A 19,634-nucleotide genomic window follows, 5' to 3' on the forward strand; every position below is an offset into this window, starting at 1 on the left:
TACTGAGGCACGGAGGTACTGAGGCCTGGAGATCCCAACTACAACAGAAGTAAAACTGAAACACGACAGCTGTGGTTTTCAGTGGAGAACACGGAATTCAGTACTGTGCCTTTAAGACGAAACATTGCAGCTGTACCTTTACATTGAGACTCAGGGAAATGGTGAAATCAAATGGCAACACACAAATAAACCAAACGGTAACAAGGGAACAGAGTTTCCACAGGAACTTAGGTACAAAGGTTACCTTTAGGGAGCTCAGCTTAAGACCCACACAAAGCTGTATGTGACACAAGGAACTGGCCCCGATTCCAACTCAGCCTCCTGATTTATACTTCCTGGTCCTTGATGATTGGTGGGCAGGATTAGGTGATGTCACTGTCATGTGACTACTCTAGCCAAGGCTGTGATGTAGAATGAGGCCTAGCAGGCCAAGAGAACACTGAAGCCTGGACTTCTGCAAAACACAGGATGCTTGCTTTTAGATTACTGAATTCAGCCTCACACAGGAGATCACCACAGGTGGAGCTGATTACCTATTACCTCTCAGGCAGAGAACTCAGGAAAACTGACAAGCTGTTTAACTCCGTGAGTGAAAAGACACAGGATCCAGGACAGATGGCAGGGGTAAGTCACCAAATATAAAACCTACAGTCAGGATTGTGACATTTAGCACTTCTTGAGACAGTGCTAATCCCATCTCTAGCTGTTCTCTGGACCTTGCCCTTATTAGGAGATCGTCCAAGTATGGGATAATTAATACGCCTTTTCTTCGAAGAAGAATCATCATCTCGGCCATTACCTTGGTAAAGACCCGAGGTGCCGTGGACAATCCAAACGGCAGCGTCTGAAACTGATAGTGACAGTTCTGTACGACGAACCTGAGGTACCCCTGGTGTGAGGGGTAAATTGGAACGTGGAGATACGCATCCTTGATGTCCAAGGATACCATAAAGTCCCCTTCTTCCAGGTTCGCTATCACTGCTCTGAGTGACTCCATCTTGAACTTGAACTTTTTTATGTACAGGTTCAAGGATTTCAGATTTAGAATAGGTCTTACCGAGCCATCCGGCTTCGGTACCACAAATAGAGTGGAATAATACCCCTTTCCTTGTTGTAAAAGAGGTACCTTGACAATCACCTGCTGAGAGTACAGCTTGTGAATGGCTTCCAAGACCGTCACCCTGTCGGAGGGGGACGTTGGTAAAGCAGACTTCAGGAAACGGCGAGGTGGATCCGTCTCTAGTTCCAACCTGTACCCCTGAGATATTATCTGCAGGATCCAGGGATCTACCTGCGAGTGAGCCCACTGCGCGCTGAAATTCTTGAGACGACCGCCCACCGCCCCCGAGTCCGCTTGGGAAGCCCCAGCGTCATGCTGAGGCTTTTGTAGAAGCGGGGGAGGGCTTCTGTTCCTGGGAAGGAGCTGCCTGTTGCAGTCTCTTCCCCCTTCCTCTGCCTCGTGGCAGATATGAATATCCCTTTGCTCTCTTGTTTTTAAAGGAACGAAAGGGCTGCGGTTGAAAAGTCGGTGTCTTTTTCTGTTGGGGAGTGACTTGAGGTAAAAAGGTGGATTTCCCGGCTGTAGCCGTGGCCACCAAATCCGATAGACCAACACCAAATAACTCCTCCCCTTTATACGGCAAAACTTCCATATGCCGTTTTGAGTCCGCATCACCTGACCACTGTCGCGTCCATAAACTTCTTCTGGCCGAAATGGACATAGCACTTACCCGTGATGCCAGTGTGCAAATATCCCTCTGTGCATCACGCATATAAAGAAATGCATCCTTTATTTGCTCTAAAGACAGTAAAACATTGTCCCTCTCCAGGGTATCAATATTTTCAATCAGGGACTCTGACCAAGCTACCCCAGCACTGCACATCCAGGCTGTCGCTATAGCTGGTCGTAGTATAACACCTGTATGTGTGTATATACTTTTTTGGATATTTTCCATCCTCCTATCTGCTGGATCTTTAAGTGCGGCCGTCTCAGGAGAGGGTAACGCCACTTGTTTTGATAAGCGTGTGAGCGCCTTGTCCACCCTAGGAGGTGTTTCCCAGCGCGCCCTAACCTCTGGCGGGAAAGGGTATAAAGCCAATAACTTCTTTGAAATTAGCAGCTTTTTATCGGGGGCAACCCACGCTTCATCACACACCTCATTTAATTCATCTGATTCAGGAAAAACTATAGGTAGTTTTTTCACACCCCACATAATACCCTGTTTTGTGGTACCTGTAGTATCAGCAATATGTAACGCCTCCTTCATTGCCAAAATCATATAACGTGTGGCCCTACTGGAAAATACGGTTGATTCGTCACCGTCGCCACTGGAATCAGTGCCTGTGTCTGGGTCCGTGTCGACCGACTGAGGTAACGGGCGTTTTACAGCCCCTGACGGTGTTTGAGGCGCCTGGACAGGTGCTAATTGATTGTCCGGCCGTCTCATGTCGTCAAACGACTGCTTTAGCGTGTTGACACTATCCCGTAATTCCATAAATAAAGCCATCCATTCTGGTGTCGACTCCCTAGGGGGTGACATCCCCATATTTGGCAATTGCTCCGCCTCCACACCAATATCGTCCTCATACATGTCGACACACACGTACCGACACACAGCAGACACACAGGGAATGCTCTTAAAGAAGACAGGACCCCACTAGCCCTTTGGGGAGACAGAGGGAGAGTTTGCCAGCACACACCAAAAGCGCTATATATGACAGGGATAGCCTTATAATAAGTGCTCCCTGTATAGCTGCTTTAATATATATATTTTTGCCACAATTTTGCCCCCCCTCTCTTGTTTTACCCTGTTTCTGTAGTGCAGTGCAGGGGAGAGCCTGGGAGCCTTCCTGACCAGCGGAGCTGTGTGAGGAAAATGGCGCTGTGTGCTGAGGAGATAGGCCCCGCCCCTTTTTCGGCGGGCTCGTCTCCCGCTCTTTAACGGATTCTGGCAGGGGTTAAATATCTCCATATAGCCCCCGGAGGCTATATGTGAGGTATTTTTTGCCAAAAAATAGGTTTACATTGCCTCCCAGGGCGCCCCCCTCCCAGCGCCCTGCACCCTCAGTGACTGCCGTGTGAAGTGTGCTGAGAGGAAATGGCGCACAGCTGCAGTGCTGTGCGCTACCTTAAGAAGACTGAGGAGTCTTCTGCCGCCGATTCTGGACCTTCTTCTCGTTTCAGCATCTGCAAGGGGGCCGGCGGCGAGGCTCCGGTGACCATCCAGGCTGTACCTGTGATCGTCCCTCTGGAGCTAATGTCCAGTAGCCAAAGAAGCCAATCCATCCTGCACGCAGGTGAGTTCACTTCTTCTCCCCTAAGTCCCTCGTTGCAGTGATCCTGTTGCCAGCAGGACTCACTGTAAAATAAAAAACCTAAGCTAAACTTTTCTAAGCAGCTCTTTAGGAGAGCCACCTAGATTGCACCCTTCTCGGCCGGGCACAAAAATCTAACTAAGGCTTGGAGGAGGGTCATAGGGGGAGGAGCCAGTACACACCACCTGATCGTAAAGCTTTACTTTTTGTGCCCTGTCTCCTGCGGAGCCGCTATTCCCCATGGTCCTTTCAGGAACCCCAGCATCCACTAGGACGATAGAGAAAAGGGCATTAGTGTGTGACGGGGTGTATATATTTTCTATGTTCTCTGTAAGGTTACTTATAGTGGGAATAGGATGATTTCCAATCCGTGTGTTATATGCTGCAGATATTTCATATGTACATCTCATGTATGTTTAAATATACGGCGCTGTGGAAACTTTATGGCGCCTTTAAAAGTAAAGGATGAGGATGGTAATATCCACTTGTTTATAAACACATTGCGCTGTATGACTAATTACCGGGGTGTGAGGAACGTCTTCAGTATATAGGCAGGATTCAGACGAACGCAAACACAATTTTTACGCAGTTCAGCGATTATCTGACTGCGCAGGGGTCTACGTCACCCTGCGCATCTGCCGCGATAGCCTTGGTCAGGCCTGGCTAACCTGTGGCTCTCCAGTTGTTGTGAAACTACACATCCCAGCATGCCCTGCAACAGTTTTAGCATTCCCTAATAGCAAAACGGTGTCAGGTCATGATGGGACTTGTAGTTTCATAAAAGCTGGAGATCCACAGATTGGCCTCGCCTTGGTCACCAGAGAGGACGTGGTGGCAGTGTGGATTTATTCTCAATGATTGACATTATCAAATGCCGTCCTCAAGGCACCCCAACAGTCCAGGTTTTAGGTATATCCAGTCAGTATATTTAACCATCTGTGCCTAGCCAAGGATATACCTAAAACCTGGACTGTTGGGGTGCCTTGAGGACAGAGTTTGAGAACCACTGGTGTACCTAATGTGAGAGTACCGTAAGTAGGTCACAACGGCTGTGTGAACTGAATGTGTAGTTATCCAGAAAACATGTCGTGCATCACTGGCATGAAGTAAAAGTGCTTCGATGTGAAAACACCCTGTGGTGTGTGGGCAATAAACCATCATGTGCTGGATGGTACAAAGGTCTGAGGGCAAAGTCTCTGTAGTATAAATAGAGTAATGCGCTCATGTATAATAACAACAAGCGTGGCCTTGACAAAAATCCTTTGACGTTCCAAACGTGTTGGCGGGAAGGAAGATGTGATAAATTACGGGATAATTAGCCCATTTATCATTAAATATTTACGTCAATTTTGGGTGTTTTCAGGAGATAGCTGCATATATTTATTAATACACCAGTCTCCAATATCTGCTGCGATCCCTGTATTTCCGACTGCAGCTGCAGCCCACAGAAGTTTCTGTCAAATTTACCAAACTTCCCATTCCAGAGTTTGGCCCCCACAGCTAACGCCATATAAAGATGTCATTAGCTCTCCAGCTGTTGTGAAACTACAAGTCCCAGCATGCCTTGCCACAGTTTTAGCATTCCCTAATAACAAAACGGTGACAGGGCATGCTGGGATTTGTAGTTTCACAACAGCTGGAGAGACGCAGGTTGGCCAGGCCTGCAGCAGAGGGTTCCTCCAGTGTGAAGGAGGGGGGAATGAATACACAATGCATACCTCCCAACATGACCCTCTCCAGGAGGAGGGACACAATGCTCTGCTTCTGGACTTCCCTCTTAATTCATGATTGCCGGCACCTGTGTTGAACAGGTTAATGAATAAGAAAGGTGTCTTACTACAGGTGATGGCAATCATAAATTAAGAGAAAAGTCCAGAAGCAGAGTATTCTGTCCCTCCTGGAGAAGGTCATGTTAGGAGGTATGCACAATGAGTGTGGCAGAGGGGGGTGGGGGTGCAGGTGTTTCTTACTGGGTGGGTGGGTCTCTGAGAATTCTGCAGGTATCGGGATCGTTGGTGCACACAATCCCCATTCACCCTAGTAGCGGTGTGCATCTGCCATGTGGTCCTGTTGCGCCATGCGCAAATTCTGCAGAGGACGCGCATCTGAGCGAGTGCTACCCCTATTACCGCTAAAAAACCTCAAAACACAGACTTCTGAGGTAAAAGTTATTCATCAAGCATCCGACGTGTTACATAACCGGGTGTGTCGCTGATGGTGCCAACTCTAATCTGTGCCACTCCGAGCGACTCTTTAGGAATGCGACAGGCACAAAGCTTGTGTATTTACATACGCCAGTGCTGCCAATTTACCCTTTATTTAATATATATATATTATATTTGGCCCTCTGGATGGATAGCTTTAGAAACCGCCTCGACCTTTCTATAGTGGAGGTCGTCATACGCAGAGATGGATTAAGGAGGGGCACAGGGGGTATTTACCTCCGCACCCCCCTTTGTGGGGAGGCTGCCTATGTTGTCAGTCCGGGACCCCACAAATACTGACGGCAGTCCTGGCTGTTATTATTATTCCAGTAATAACATAATTGTTGTTTATCAAACCATGTTCCCAGCTGCCGCTATATATATCACTCTGAAAACAATGCCGTGTCTCTGGCAGATATACTTTCCTCTTCTCCTGTATTAAGTTTCACATGAAGGGCTGTGAGTCACCCGCTTCGCCCCTTTCTCTCCTGACACTGGCGGCCAATCACGGCTCCACAAAGGCCAGTGTACAGGATTGCACAACATTTATTATACATAGCAGGAAATGTGCAACATGCCAGATACATCCATTGTGTGGTCACCTACGCTCGAATGACACAGCAGTAATGAAGGGAAAGCGGAACTTCTAAGCAGGCGCTGTAAGACGGGGAGTGTATAAATTCCTCCACCTATGAATCCAATTACTAAAAGGTCCAAAAGAGAGGATAGGATATATTTATCTGTGATAAACATCCTAAACTCTAAACGTTGTGTATACTTAGTGTCCACTTTATTAGGTACACCTGCCCGCTAATACAAAATATCTTATCAGCCAATCCCATGGCTGCAACTCTGCATTAAAAATCTGCAGACATGGTCAAGAGGTTCAGCTGTTGTCCAGTCCACACACCAGGGGGTCAATTTACTAATGTTAAGCGGGAAATGTGAAATTACAATACTATCGAAGGCAAAACGCCGAACGAATGGGAAGATTTCTATGAAATTCAGAACACTCCTAAATATCTTGCCCTTTTAGCACTCCCGAAAACCCAAATGCCCGTAACTATATTTGTTTCCGGCCATGTGTCGCACCAGAGGAAGAACATGCGTGGAAGGAGCCAACTATGAAAATGTATGAATGGGAGAACTCTAACCCCAATATAACAGAACAATGCACAGACGTGGTTAGTGAAGGCAGTAATATTGGGGGGTGATCAGCATCCACAGAGCTGGCTGTATGTCCCCGTACACTGGAGACGCACACACATACGGGGTGGGGTGTGCCATTGCTGTTGCCCGTGTTGTGTGTGAACAACACATTGCCCGGGTGAGGCAGAGAAAAAAACAAAAACAGCAGTTTTTATTTTTATAACTGGCAATGAATTAAAAACCAGTAAAAGCCTGAGTATCAAAGCCCTTGTAAAGTGATGACGACATTCCCAAAGCCAAGGCAAGTGCCGAAACCGAGCCCCAGGAAACCAAAACCTCACCCAGCGCCCCCTATGCTTACTGTGGGGTTCATGGCTGTGATTGGTTACTCTGCTCTCTCCTCTGACGGTAATGGATGGAAAGGAACAAAACATCAGACTGGTTTGGCGTAACGCCTCAAAAACACGAATCTGCTTGTTTAAAAAACATACCCTTAGACCCGTATTATATAGATGCAAACAAAATAGGACTAGGGGGATACCCCATGCACTACCATCAGATTCTGCAGACCTAACGTACACATCGGATAATCAAAGCAGTAAGGGGGACATTTACTAAGCAGTGATAAGAGCGGAGGAGTGAGCCAGTGGAGACATTTCCCCATCAGCCAATCAGCAGCTCTGTATCATTTTATAGTATGCAAATTATAGATGTTACTTCAGTGCTGATTGGTTGCCATGGGCAACTTCTCCACTGGCTCACTTCTCCGCTCTTATCACTGCTTAGTAAATGTCCCCCTTTGTGACACCGTGTAGGTCGCCCACAGTATACTGGGGTCACTCCCTCAGCAGATGGTGGGGGTTATTCAGAGTTGGCCGCAGATTTTGCTATCGCAGGAAAATCTGCGACCACGCTACTCAGCATGTGTGGCTCCACCCCGCAATCGCATCAAATAGAGGTAGACCCCTGCCTACGTGACATTGCTGCTTATGCAGGCGGTGCGGCACCATGTTTCCACTCTCAGGAAGCGCGGGTGTCGTCATCAGGCCACCCCGATAACGGCCATGACATGCCCATGTTTCCTGACTGACCCCCCCCAACGCTGCGTTACCGCCCCCAGATGCCTGTCAATCGCCATGCTATCGCATGGTGAAGGGTCGCGCACGCACACTATAGCCGCTGCATGTGCGTGTACCTTATGAATACGAGCGCAGTGACTGCATTTATCTCTATATAAGGCCCAGTATACCCTCCGCTCGCCCCAACCAGCGAATACAGCACACTCGCGTTACCCCCTGAACACGGGTCAGCTCGCTGCGTATGTTTTGGGATGGGACTTTCCACTTATATCATGGGACGGAAAACATGCCACAAATTCAACAATAATGAAAATAACATTTATTTACAAAAACACAAAAAGTTACAATGACGCTGAAAAATACAAAACAAAAACCATCATTTTACCAAAAGTACATAACAAATAGATTTGGATGTTTGCTACCCTTCAACGTGCGACTTTAGCTCTGTTACAAAAAAAAATCTATATAATTTTTCTTCATTGTGCAAGAAATAAAGGCCCCCTTGGTACAGTATGTGCAATAATACAGTTTCATAAATAAAAACAATAAATACTTTTTAAATAAGAGAATTCCATAAGAATAGGAATGCATACCATTATTTAGTTTCCATGACAAATGGCAGGACTTGTTACTATTACATTACTAAGGCACTTTGTGAGGAAGCCATTTTGTAGAACCAAGAAGCCATTTTGTGTGCTGAAAACTTTTTCTGGGACTGCAGCTCATCAATTCACCAACCCAGTTGTTTGAGGCAACGAAGGGAAGATGTTGGTGCCTAGTCTAAATGATATCACTGGTGAACACAAATATCTGTTCTATCCACAAAATGGCTGCCTTCACTGTGTAAAGTCATAGCACTTAAAATACCGCCAAAACGTCACTCAGCTTCTAATGGTGACCTATGGTTCACAGTTCCTCATTAAATAACTCATGTGAGCTACATCCCTAGAAACCCCTTGGAGCATAAATACATTTAGGGAATTAAGTAAAACAAATTAAATTAATATATTAAATTTACGTAGCATCGTACTTTGTTCAACCATGTTTTCACCCTGCGGCTTGACATTGAGGCAGCATTTTATATTGAACATTTGAAGAACACCATAGTCAAGTATATTTGGTTTTTATCTCTTTCGTGCCATGTAAAAAGGCTTTGTGCAATTGTGCCTAGATGGCCTAGGCAATGCATTTCCTGCAGGTTCTTAGGAGGGAAAGTCAACCGAGGTACGTACGGCGCCAGTGGCGTCACTCGTTAATGAATTTCTCGGTTTCTCCTAAATTGCAGCTCAATTATGTAAAGTAAACATGTAAAGGCACTAAATACTCTCAGTACTACATACTGTACATTAACTATTTCCATATATACTCATAGTTATATGCGGCCTACCAGCAGCTGGAGGATTAGGAGAGCCTAGTTATTTACTACTTAAATGAGACGTAGAGGTATATTTACTAAGGTGTGAGTTTCATAGAAGTGGAGATGTTGCCCGTAGCAATCAATCGGATTCTAGCCATTATCTTCTAGGAGGTGCTTGATAAAAGAGTCTAAAATCTGGTTGCTATGGGCAACATCGCAACTTCTATGAAACTCAGACCTTAGTAAATAGACCCCGTTAAGTTAAAATGGCCACAAATGATATCGAACAGACCAAATTCTAGCACGGAAATGTATAAAAAAAGTGTTAAAGCCGTTTCTGAGGAGAAAGTCTGAGGTAAAATGTTTGGAATTTTAATGTCCCCTCCGTAACGTCCTCTTTGGCACTAGTTTTGTGACTGCATTATGTTTGGCACTGCCCATTTGCACCAGTTTAAAATAAATAAAACCCCTGGCCCACTTTGTTCGTGTAGGCACCATCTGGCCTTTATTCTTGGCTGTGATGGAGTGGAATTTGTGGTCATTCTTTGCCAAGTTAAAGCTTAAATCTCATAATACACAGATTGTAAAATGGCTGCCGGCAGGACAACCAAGCAGCCTATGACTGTCAACGCACAATATACCCTCAGAAAACCCTTCTACAGGCGTGTCCTCACTAAGCATTCATGCACCATACGAGTGTGAAGCTGAGACGCTGCAAGATGAGTAGCGTACCGTGTTTTTCCTTACTCGCATTGAAAAGCCGCTCGCAGAGCTCCAACATTAAGCGCACAGGAATTAGTTTAACACACGCACAAAGTTGCAGATGAAGCACAACAGGACTTGGCGTGAGGAGTCCTTCTCACACAGATTCAGACTCTGCGCAGGCACAAGACCCGTTCCGTGTATATGGAGAACAGGTCTTGCGATATCGCTCGCAGATCACTTTCAGCCACCGCATCATTGGCATGCTGCAGCGTTGTGGGGATGGGGGCGGCACCCAGCATGTTTTTTTCAAAATGGGGTGTGTCTAGTCCAGGTTCTGCATCATCCAACGTAGGCCTCCTGGACCTGGGTGTCTGGAACCTTCAGCTTACACAGGCTGACCAGTGCCTAAAACCATCGCGGTGGTGATTCAATGCTGCGTTCTCAAATGCAGAACTGTGATCTCGCAAATTTAATTTGCATTTTATTTACACGGAATTGCTTATCTGCTTCCTTGCGGCTTTGCAATTCCTTACAAACAAGAATAAGGCCTTCAGTCACACACGGAAGCACAAATGTTGCACACCCCATTGATAAAGACACTCGGTGCAGAGGAGACGCACCCGGGACATGCTGCGCTGAGAGCGAAGGGTGGGGGGTTGGCGCAAATAAATCAACAGTAGAAAAGGACACCTCTGTACAAGTCATGTCATACTGCGTTTTGTGTGGCAGCAGTGTAGTAATTGTCGGGTAAAGACGCCAATCAAATATCTTCATCAATCTCCAAGCCACTGAGAGAACGTGTTGCCTTCTCGGAAGACAAAATCCGTCATAAACCGTAACCCTTCATTGCACCAAATACCACGCGGCAGGAATGTCCGAGCTTGACAGACCATCAGCAGTTCCTCCAGGACGAGCTAATTGGGATCTTTTTACTTCTTAAGCAATTGAAAACATTTTCACAGCAACCTCCCAGCCCCATGTCGTCTAGAATACGTAGAACCTTTGCCATGTCGGCTTGTTTGCCAACTTGGTACCTCCAAGCCATGAACAGTTGGTAATTCTGCTCAGAGGTTTTGGAATAGTCCCTCATAATTTCTTCTATTTTGTTCTCGTTGAGGCGTAGATGTCTTATGAGCCGGACGATGGCGTCGGTGCGCACATGCTCAACAATCATGTATATGAAATCCGTCCACTCTGCAAAAGAATGAAGAAAATGCACATTTTTAATATCCAGCGATTATTATTTTTCTTAGACTGATGTGTGCTCACAGTGGTGTCACAAGCCGGGTGCGGGGGGCTGCGGCCAGCACCCGGGTGTCGCCATCGGGGGTATAGGGCAGAGCGTGCACCGGGTGTCACCACACCCAGTGACACCGCTGTGTGCTCATACGCTAATGATGCAGTTGCACCCGCTCCCGAGCGACTCTGTATACGAAGTGCTACAATGCGGCGGCTTTGTCACGCCAAGTTCCGCTGTGCTTCGTATACAGATTCAGACTCCGATATACAAGTGTCGCATATAAAATTAACCAGTGCAGTCTTGTGAAGCGGATTTGGTGAAACACACTGCAATTCAGACACCCATTTGATCAGAAAAGACCCCAAAAGGAGCTACACTGCTCAGCAGAGGACACATCTATGTATTTATAGCCCACTGTCATAAATATGAGTTGCAAATAATAATTAAATGGCATATCGTGCTGGCCGGCACTTGGACTAAAAAAAAAAATAAGTTGGAGGAAAAAAGCTCAAGTAGCAAAGCATAGCATGTCGGTACAACTTCTCTGTCTTGCAGTGATAGCAGATTTATGTATAATAGACCATAAGATATGCATGCAGTCAGATATACAAAGCCCATATTCCCATACTTACGGCAGTCGCAAAATGGGGGCTGATCACATTCTCTGCAAGGCTGTGAAAGAAAGACAGTGATACATTATATAAATCTCTTGTGTGGTTATAAAGAAAATGTTATATTTTGTAATTGACATAACTAAATATTAATAAAACTAAACTATATAATATAATATAGTTACATACTAACAACATTCTGCAATTACATACAGTATGAAAGATATTTTTTTTGACAATTGAAGGGCTCTCCTGAGAATCTGTGGCGTATACAGGAGAGCAATAGCTTGTGGTATCGTAGACTACAGATGATACCAGTGGTTTCCAAACTTTTTTGAATCACGGCGCCCTGGAATATAAGAATTTTTTTCACGGCACCCTTAGGCCAAAAATTTCTTATTGAGAAATTTAGAAAGAAATATTACATTAAGTAGATGGCGTTTATATGTCATCCTTAGGGTCAGTTGTGTGGTGAGGGACAGGATTTGCTTCTGTTTGGCCACATATTTTATGACTGGCAGCCACCAGCGCTGGTTTTGCCTATTATACTGACCATGAATAATTTGAATTGGTCCTGGACCACCAACCCAGGGCACCCCTGCAAGTGTCCCGAGGCACCCCAGGGAGCCACGGCACACAGTTTGGGAACCTCTGGATTATACAATAATAAACCTCTTAAAGACAAACTGTCACTTCCTGTTACTATCACTTTCACTTTTTCTTTTCTTTTATTTTCACGTTTCCTAGTTCAAGATGAATCTAGGGACTGCTCTGACATAAGCGAGACAAGGACACAGTCAGGTGTAACTCCACTCTTACCCGCTCCATGTTCTCTTCACATTCTTCATCCTCGTCATCCACATCATCCACAACTGGTTCGGAATCTTCATAACCTCCGCGATTACTCACAGCTGCTGGTGCAGTAGATTCCGCAATCTGCGCAGTGTCACTTTCAGGGTGCGCAGGCTCCTGAGGAATAAAAGCGTACTTTCTGTAATAGATGTACACTTACCGCCGGGCAGCTGCTGCTTGTGTTGGGCGTAGTGCAATCAGCGCTCACAACTAACCACGTTACCTCTCATCAGTTGTGCGGCAGACTAATGACAGAAAATATCTGATGGACTGATGCCTGTCACTTCTGCTTTTTCCTTTACAGCCTGCCATCTTGTGACTACTGGTCAACAAAATGGCCGCCCCCACTGTCTATGAATGTTAAATGTTGTACCATCCTGGCCTATAATCCAGAATTACTTACATATTCCAAACTATAATTCCTACTACTGTAGTCCTAATACTTCCCATTTCCCCATCTGCCTATGTGAATTCATTAACATGAAACCCAGATACAGATATCGGCTATAGACCCCAATATCGCAGTGCCCCCAAATGACCAAATTATCATGAGAAATGTCTCTTGACTTGCTTTAAGAGCAACATTCTCCTGACTGGCCTCCCACGCTCCCATCTCGCTCCCCTCAGATCTATTCTCAACTCTGCAGCTAGACTCGTCTTCCTCTCCCGCCGCTCCACATCTGCCACACCTCTTCCCCAATACCTACACTGGCTCCCATTCCCCTACAGAATCTCTTCACACTCCTCACCCTCACATACCAGGCCCTCTCCCTCACATACCAGGCCCTCTCCCTCACATACCAGGCCCTCTCCCTCACATACCAGGCCCTCTCCCTCACATACCAGGCCCTCTCCCTCACACACCAGGCCCTCTCCCTCACATACCAGGCCCTCTCCAACTCCACTGCTCCCTACATCTCCCACATTATCTCCCTACATACTCCCTCCCACCCTCTCTGGTCGGGCATGAACCATCGCCTCTCCTCTGCCCTGGTCACTGCATCCCGTGTGCAAATCCGAGATTTTGTCTGCGCTGCCCCCCTTCACTGGAACGCGCTCCCTCGCTCTATTAGGCTCTCTCCGATCTTGCAAAGCTTCAAACGGGCCCTGAGATCCCACCTGTTCATCAAAGTGTACCCTTCCACATAACCTAGTCTCGAGGCCGCTCTCCCAACCTCCTGCCTCGTTCCTTGGCCATCTCTACCTCGCTTGCTGTCATCAGGCCACCTTCTGCTTCCTTGTGCCTCATGTCACCCGCTTTCCCTGCCCTAAAGACACCCGAGCACTGATCTGTGCACCTGTAGCAGGTGTGCTAGACCCCCGTGGGTGGAAATGAGCAGAACACGCCTCCATACAGTCCTGACGGACAGGAGAGGGGAACAGTGTCCTAAAATTAGGACTGCCCTACATATTACACAGAACTCTTACATGTTCATTTGCCACAAGCTGTACTTCCTCTGGGACTTGCTCTTCTGTCCTGTTAATGTTTCTTTCAATTAGCGGCGTAGAGTTTGCGCTGGGATCTGCGGTCGTGGCAACGAGTGAGCTCTGTTATGATAAAACAAGAAGATCATCTAGTTACAGCCACCCAACCATACACCGTGTATCACATAGCAGAGGAAATTCATTGACGGAAATCTGTGCCCTTATAAAGGCACGAGGCGGCAATTGTGGAGTCTATCCGCAGTCTGCGCAAGAGACGCCTTGGTCTTTCGTCTATTCCTGTATACGGCCACGGAACTTGTGGTGGAGTTCTAGTATCCTCCTAATCTACAATCCAGGAGATACTACGCACTGCCGGTGGCGCCCAGCTCTTATTTAATTGTAGGGGCCCCGTAAATTCTACGGTAACACTTGTAGCTCTGTCCGGCAGGTTGTGCGCCTCTGTCTCTATGGGAACGGTGTCTGAAATTAATGTCGATGGGGGTGGGGGATGGGAAATATACTGTAGCTGCGTTTTTAGTGCTCGGTGCGCGGAAATGCTACATATTAATGAGCCGACGTTTCTCACCTCACTCCCATTGTTTGGTCTTTTTCCTATACAAAAGGAAAACACAAAAATCACTTTAAATGCAGAATTTAATGCAGTCGTGCAGGAAGAGGACAATAATGTGTCACTAGCAAATTAATATCACCTCTAGGGGCAGATGTACTATGCCGTGGAGAGAACTAAAGTACCAATCAACCAGCTTCTAACTTTCATTCTTCAAACACAGCCTGTAACGTGGCAATCAGTAGCTGATTGGCTGGCACTTCATCTTTCTCCGCTTTATCTCTCTGCAAGGCTTAGAGGTCTATGCATCAAAGCCTCGGAGAGACATAAACTGGAGAGAGATAAAGTACCAACCAATCAGCTCCTAACTGCCATGTCACAGATTGTGTTTGAAGAATGACAGGAGATGGCTGGTTGGTACTTTATCTCTCTCCAATGAATAGTACATAGGCCCCCTACTATGCAATGTTCCAAGTGATATCGTTCATTTTCACCCTTCTGTAATATCGCCCAGTGTGTATACTGTGAACAACGCACGCTCCCGCGCATCCTTATCGACCCCCGCTGTCGGCTGTGATGCAGCTTAATTTGGATGTATCGTCTAAAGCTGCATGTACGGACCGGCCGCGGCATGACGTCACTGTGCGATATCACTAGCGATATCGCACAGTGTATGCACCAGGTCGGCCGCCCGGGAGGTGAGGAATAACACTATGCGATATCACTCATGGAGCGTATCACATGGTGTGTACAGGCCTTTAGTACCTCTTCTCCCTATTAGTTATACACTGGGACCAGGTGAGAGAGGAGGATATGACCGTATATTCACACCTCCTCAATTACACACTAATGTCTCTATATGAAAGGAAGATGAAATTAAATATGAATTGTCTTAAATACAACATGTACTAATATCCAAGGACTGCAAAACATTGCTCCTTAGTGTGAGCTGTAATTGCCCCCCAGCGGGGGGTGGGATGTATAAAAAACAGACTTACCCACTACTTATGCACGCTTATGGCAATATGCTCTGTTCCAGGTACAAAGTTTTTTTTTATTTTTTATAACCTTACATCTCTCCCCTTCTCCTGACGCGTCACCCGCGTCTCTCCCCTTCCCCCGCCGCGTCACCCGCATCTCTCCCCTTCTCCTGCCGGCGTCTCTCCCCTTCGCCCTGCCGGCGTCTCTCCACTTCGCCTGACGGCGTCTCTCCCCTTCGCCTGCTTTCTTACACTTTTACTGAAACCTATGAACACGGCCCTCTCCCAATTACATTCCAAACCCCAACCCAACACCATGCTCCCAACCCATTATAACGTAACTGGATTACAGCACGATAATAAGGCTGAGATGTTATGTGGTATAATATAAGGGGAGAGACAAACAATGGCACTGTACTGCGCATTCAGCACTGCCATCCGTGTATTTTATACATTCATCTCAATATAAATTAAAAATACACATTTCAGCATATATAATAGGTACACTATATTGCCATGGGTAGAACGGATTATTTTATATACAGTGTTAAGATAAATTATTTGTATCTTCTTACCTCGGCGCCAGGGCTTAGTATAGTATAAAACCAGCACAAGAAAAATACCAATGGCTACAGCAACAGCTCCAACTATGGGTTCCCAGTACCAATCTGCAAATGAGAAATAGAGAAACCAGTCTTAAGGGCTTTGTACTGTGATAACTCTACTATTAAATACCCCCCGTGATAATAGGGGGGAAGGGATTCAATTGGGTGCAAGTTTGCAGGAGGAGCTAAACCCGCACACTTCGCCTTTCTGTGCGCACCCGAGATTCGCACAATCCAATTAGAAATGACAATCTGCGCTGCTCTTGCAAATTTTGTCCAAATTGCGAACTGTGAAAATAGCATGAAAAGTGGGGAGACCTTCCTACACCCCAACAAAGTGACAGCTCCGCCAGCAGAATCCTATAGAAGACTGTTTGGATATAAGGAGAAGGAATTGGCACTGATCCGGCTAGTGCGGGTTAGATAATGAAAGCACACATCTGATTCGCTGCTGTGGGTTTAGCTCCTCCTGCTACAGCTGCTGCAATGGACGTAGATTATGTCAGTCTGTACAAAGGGCATGTCTGGGACACAGGAGTCACAGCCTGGAGGGGAAATCCAGGGACCGGGGCCTTCCTGAGGCAGAGGATGTTCTCCTGTTCCGAGGGCGGAAAACTCTCTACTTAGATCAATACTATCAAATGTACCAAACAACTAAATCTATCCCGCATGTCACTGTGCCTTAGTGCCTCTCTCCCCCCTGCGTGTCACTGTGCCTTAGTGCCTCTCTCCCCTGCGTGTCGCTGTGCCTCTCTCTCCCCTGCGTGTCACTGTGCCTTAGTGCCTCTCTCCCCTGCGTGTGTCGCATGTGTCGCTGTGCCTCTCTCCCCTGCATGTGTCGCTGTGCCTCTCTCCCCTGCATGTGTCGCTGTGCCTCTCTCCCCTGCATGTGTCGCTGTGCCTCTCTCCCCTGCATGTGTCGCTGTGCCTCTCTCCCCTGCACGTGTCGCTGTGCCTCTCTCTCCTGCACGTGTCGCTGTGCCTCTCTCTCCTGCACGTGTCGCTGTGCCTCTCTCTCCCCTGCACGTGTCGCTGTGCCTCTCTCTCCCCTGCACGTGTCGCTGTGCCTCTCTCTCCCCTGCACGTGTCGCTGTGCCTCTCTCTCCCCTGCACGTGTCGCTGTGCCTCTCTCTCCCCTGCGTGTGTCGCTGTGCCTGTGCCTCTCTCTCCTGCACGTGTCGCTGTGCCTCTCTCTCCTGCACGTGTCGCTGTGCCTCTCTCTCCTGCACGTGTCGCTGTGCCTCTCTCTCCTGCACGTGTCGCTATGCCTCTCTCTCCTACACGTGTCGCTGTGCCTCTCTCTCCTGCACGTGTCGCTGTGCCTTTCTCCCCTGCATGTGTCGCTGTGCCTCTCTCTCCTGCGTGTGTCGCTGTGCCTCTCTCTCCTGCGTGTGTCGCTGTGCCTCTCTCTCCTGCACGTGTCGCTGTGCCTCTCTCTCCTGCACGTGTCGCTGTGCCTCTCTCTCCTGCACGTGTCGCTGTGCCTCTCTCTCCTGCACGTGTCGCTGTGTCGCTGTGCCTTTCTCTCCTGCATGTGTCGCTGTGCCTCTCTCTCCTGCACGTGTCGCTGTGCCTCTCTCTCCTGCACGTGTCGCTGTGCCTCTCTCTCCTGCACGTGTCGCTGTGCCTTTCTCCCCTGCACGTGTCGCTGTGCCTCTCTCTCCTGCACGTGTCGCTGTGCCTCTCTCTCCTGCACGTGTCGCTGTGCCTTTCTCCCCTGCACGTGTCGCTGTGCCTCTCTCTCCTGCGTGTGTCGCTGTGCCTCTCTCTCCTGCGTGTGTCGCTGTGACTCTCTCTCCTGCACGTGTCGCTGTGCCTCTCTCTCCTGCACGTGTCGCTGTGCCTTTCTCTCCTGCATGTGTCGCTGTGCCTCTCTCTCCTGCACGTGTCGCTGTGCCTCTCTCTCCTGCACGTGTCGCTGTGCCTCTCTCTCCTGCACGTGTCGCTGTGCCTTTCTCCCCTGCACGTGTCGCTGTGCCTCTCTCTCCTGCACGTGTCGCTGTGCCTCTCTCTCCTGCACGTGTCGCTGTGCCTTTCTCCCCTGCACGTGTCGCTGTGCCTCTCTCTCCTGCGTGTGTCGCTGTGCCTCTCTCTCCTGCGTGTGTCGCTGTGACTCTCTCTCCTGCACGTGTCGCTGTGCCTCTCTCTCCTGCACGTGTCGCTGTGCCTTTCTCTCCTGCATGTGTCGCTGTGCCTCTCTCTCCTGCACGTGTCGCTGTGCCTCTCTCTCCTGCACGTGTCGCTGTGCCTCTCTCTCCTGCACGTGTCGCTGTGCCTTTCTCCCCTGCACGTGTCGCTGTGCCTCTCTCTCCCCTGCGTGTGTCGCTGTGCCTCTCTCTCCCCTGCGTGTGTCGCTGTGCCTCTCTCTCCCCTGCGTGTGTCGCTGTGCCTCTCTCTCCCCTGCGTGTGTCGCTGTGCCTCTCTCTCCCCTGCGTGTGTCGCTGTGCCTCTCTCTCCCCTGCGTGTGTCGCTGTGCCTCTCTCCCCTGCGTGTGTCAGCTTGTGCCTCTCTCTCCCCTGCGTGTGTCGCTGTGCCTCTCTCCCCTGCGTGTGTCAGCTTGTGCCTCTCTCTCCCCTGCGTGTGTCGCTGTGCCTCTCTCCCCTGCGTGTGTCAGCTTGTGCCTCTCTCTCCCCTGCGTGTGTCGCTGTGCCTCTCTCCCCTGCGTGTGTCAGCTTGTGCCTCTCTCTCCCCTGCATGTGTCGCTGTGCCTCTCTCTCCTGCACGTGTCGCTGTGCCTCTCTCTCCTGCACGTGTCGCTGTGCCTCTCTCTCCTGCACGTGTCGCTGTGCCTTTCTCCCCTGCACGTGTCGCTGTGCCTCTCTCTCCCCTGCGTGTGTCGCTGTGCCTCTCTCTCCCCTGCGTGTGTCGCTGTGCCTCTCTCTCCCCTGCGTGTGTCGCTGTGCCTCTCTCTCCCCTGCGTGTGTCGCTGTGCCTCTCTCTCCCCTGCGTGTGTCGCTGTGCCTCTCTCTCCCCTGCGTGTGTCGCTGTGCCTCTCTCCCCTGCGTGTGTCAGCTTGTGCCTCTCTCTCCCCTGCGTGTGTCGCTGTGCCTCTCTCTCCCCTGCGTGTGTCGCTGTGCCTCTCTCTCCCCTGCGTGTGTCGCTGTGCCTCTCTCCCCTGCGTGTGTCAGCTTGTGCCATGTTTCCACACTGTTTGCTTATACTCTGTTCTGTCACACGGTTATAAATAAATGATAATAATAATAATAGTGACATTAGTACATGCTTCATCTTACCTCTTCCATTGTTCTGGTCCCTTGTGTCACGTTCTATGGGATAACAGACAATACGTCACAGGACGGGTCACATACATGATAACATATACACACATCTGACCGGATTTGCTGCGGAATGTTATACTGTATGAGGGACCCTTTGTCCTTCCCTAATATAGAAGCTGGTGGCCCGTGACGGCCCCCAGAATGCTGTATCCGCAGGGACACCGTCTGTACAGTACAGATGGGGATGAATATAAATATCCTCTGTACAACACTGCAGTACAGGCGCTATATCACCGGCCACTAATAAGAATATAGACCCAGGACTG

At 48.4% G+C, this 19,634-nt stretch overlaps 1 protein-coding gene across 1 annotated transcript in view; it reads right to left on the minus strand.

The window, feature by feature from the left end:
- Window positions 1-8,043: 8,043 nt before the first annotated feature.
- The window catches only part of LOC134970330 (uncharacterized), a 33,816-nt gene continuing 22,225 nt past the window's right edge, over window positions 8,044-19,634 (minus strand). The window contains exons 7-13 of the mRNA XM_063946327.1: window positions 19,324-19,356; window positions 16,061-16,153; window positions 14,524-14,549; window positions 13,941-14,060; window positions 12,480-12,629; window positions 11,682-11,721; window positions 8,044-11,003 (exon numbers count right to left, since the gene is read on the minus strand). Of these exons, the coding sequence (XP_063802397.1) occupies window positions 10,702-11,003; window positions 11,682-11,721; window positions 12,480-12,629; window positions 13,941-14,060; window positions 14,524-14,549; window positions 16,061-16,153; window positions 19,324-19,356 (764 nt within the window). The 3' untranslated portion in view covers window positions 8,044-10,701. The remainder of the gene's footprint in view (window positions 11,004-11,681; window positions 11,722-12,479; window positions 12,630-13,940; window positions 14,061-14,523; window positions 14,550-16,060; window positions 16,154-19,323; window positions 19,357-19,634) is intronic.

This window comes from Pseudophryne corroboree, chromosome 11 (genome assembly GCF_028390025.1).
Source record: "Pseudophryne corroboree isolate aPseCor3 chromosome 11, aPseCor3.hap2, whole genome shotgun sequence".
NCBI classification, from domain to species: Eukaryota; Metazoa; Chordata; class Amphibia; order Anura; family Myobatrachidae; genus Pseudophryne; species Pseudophryne corroboree.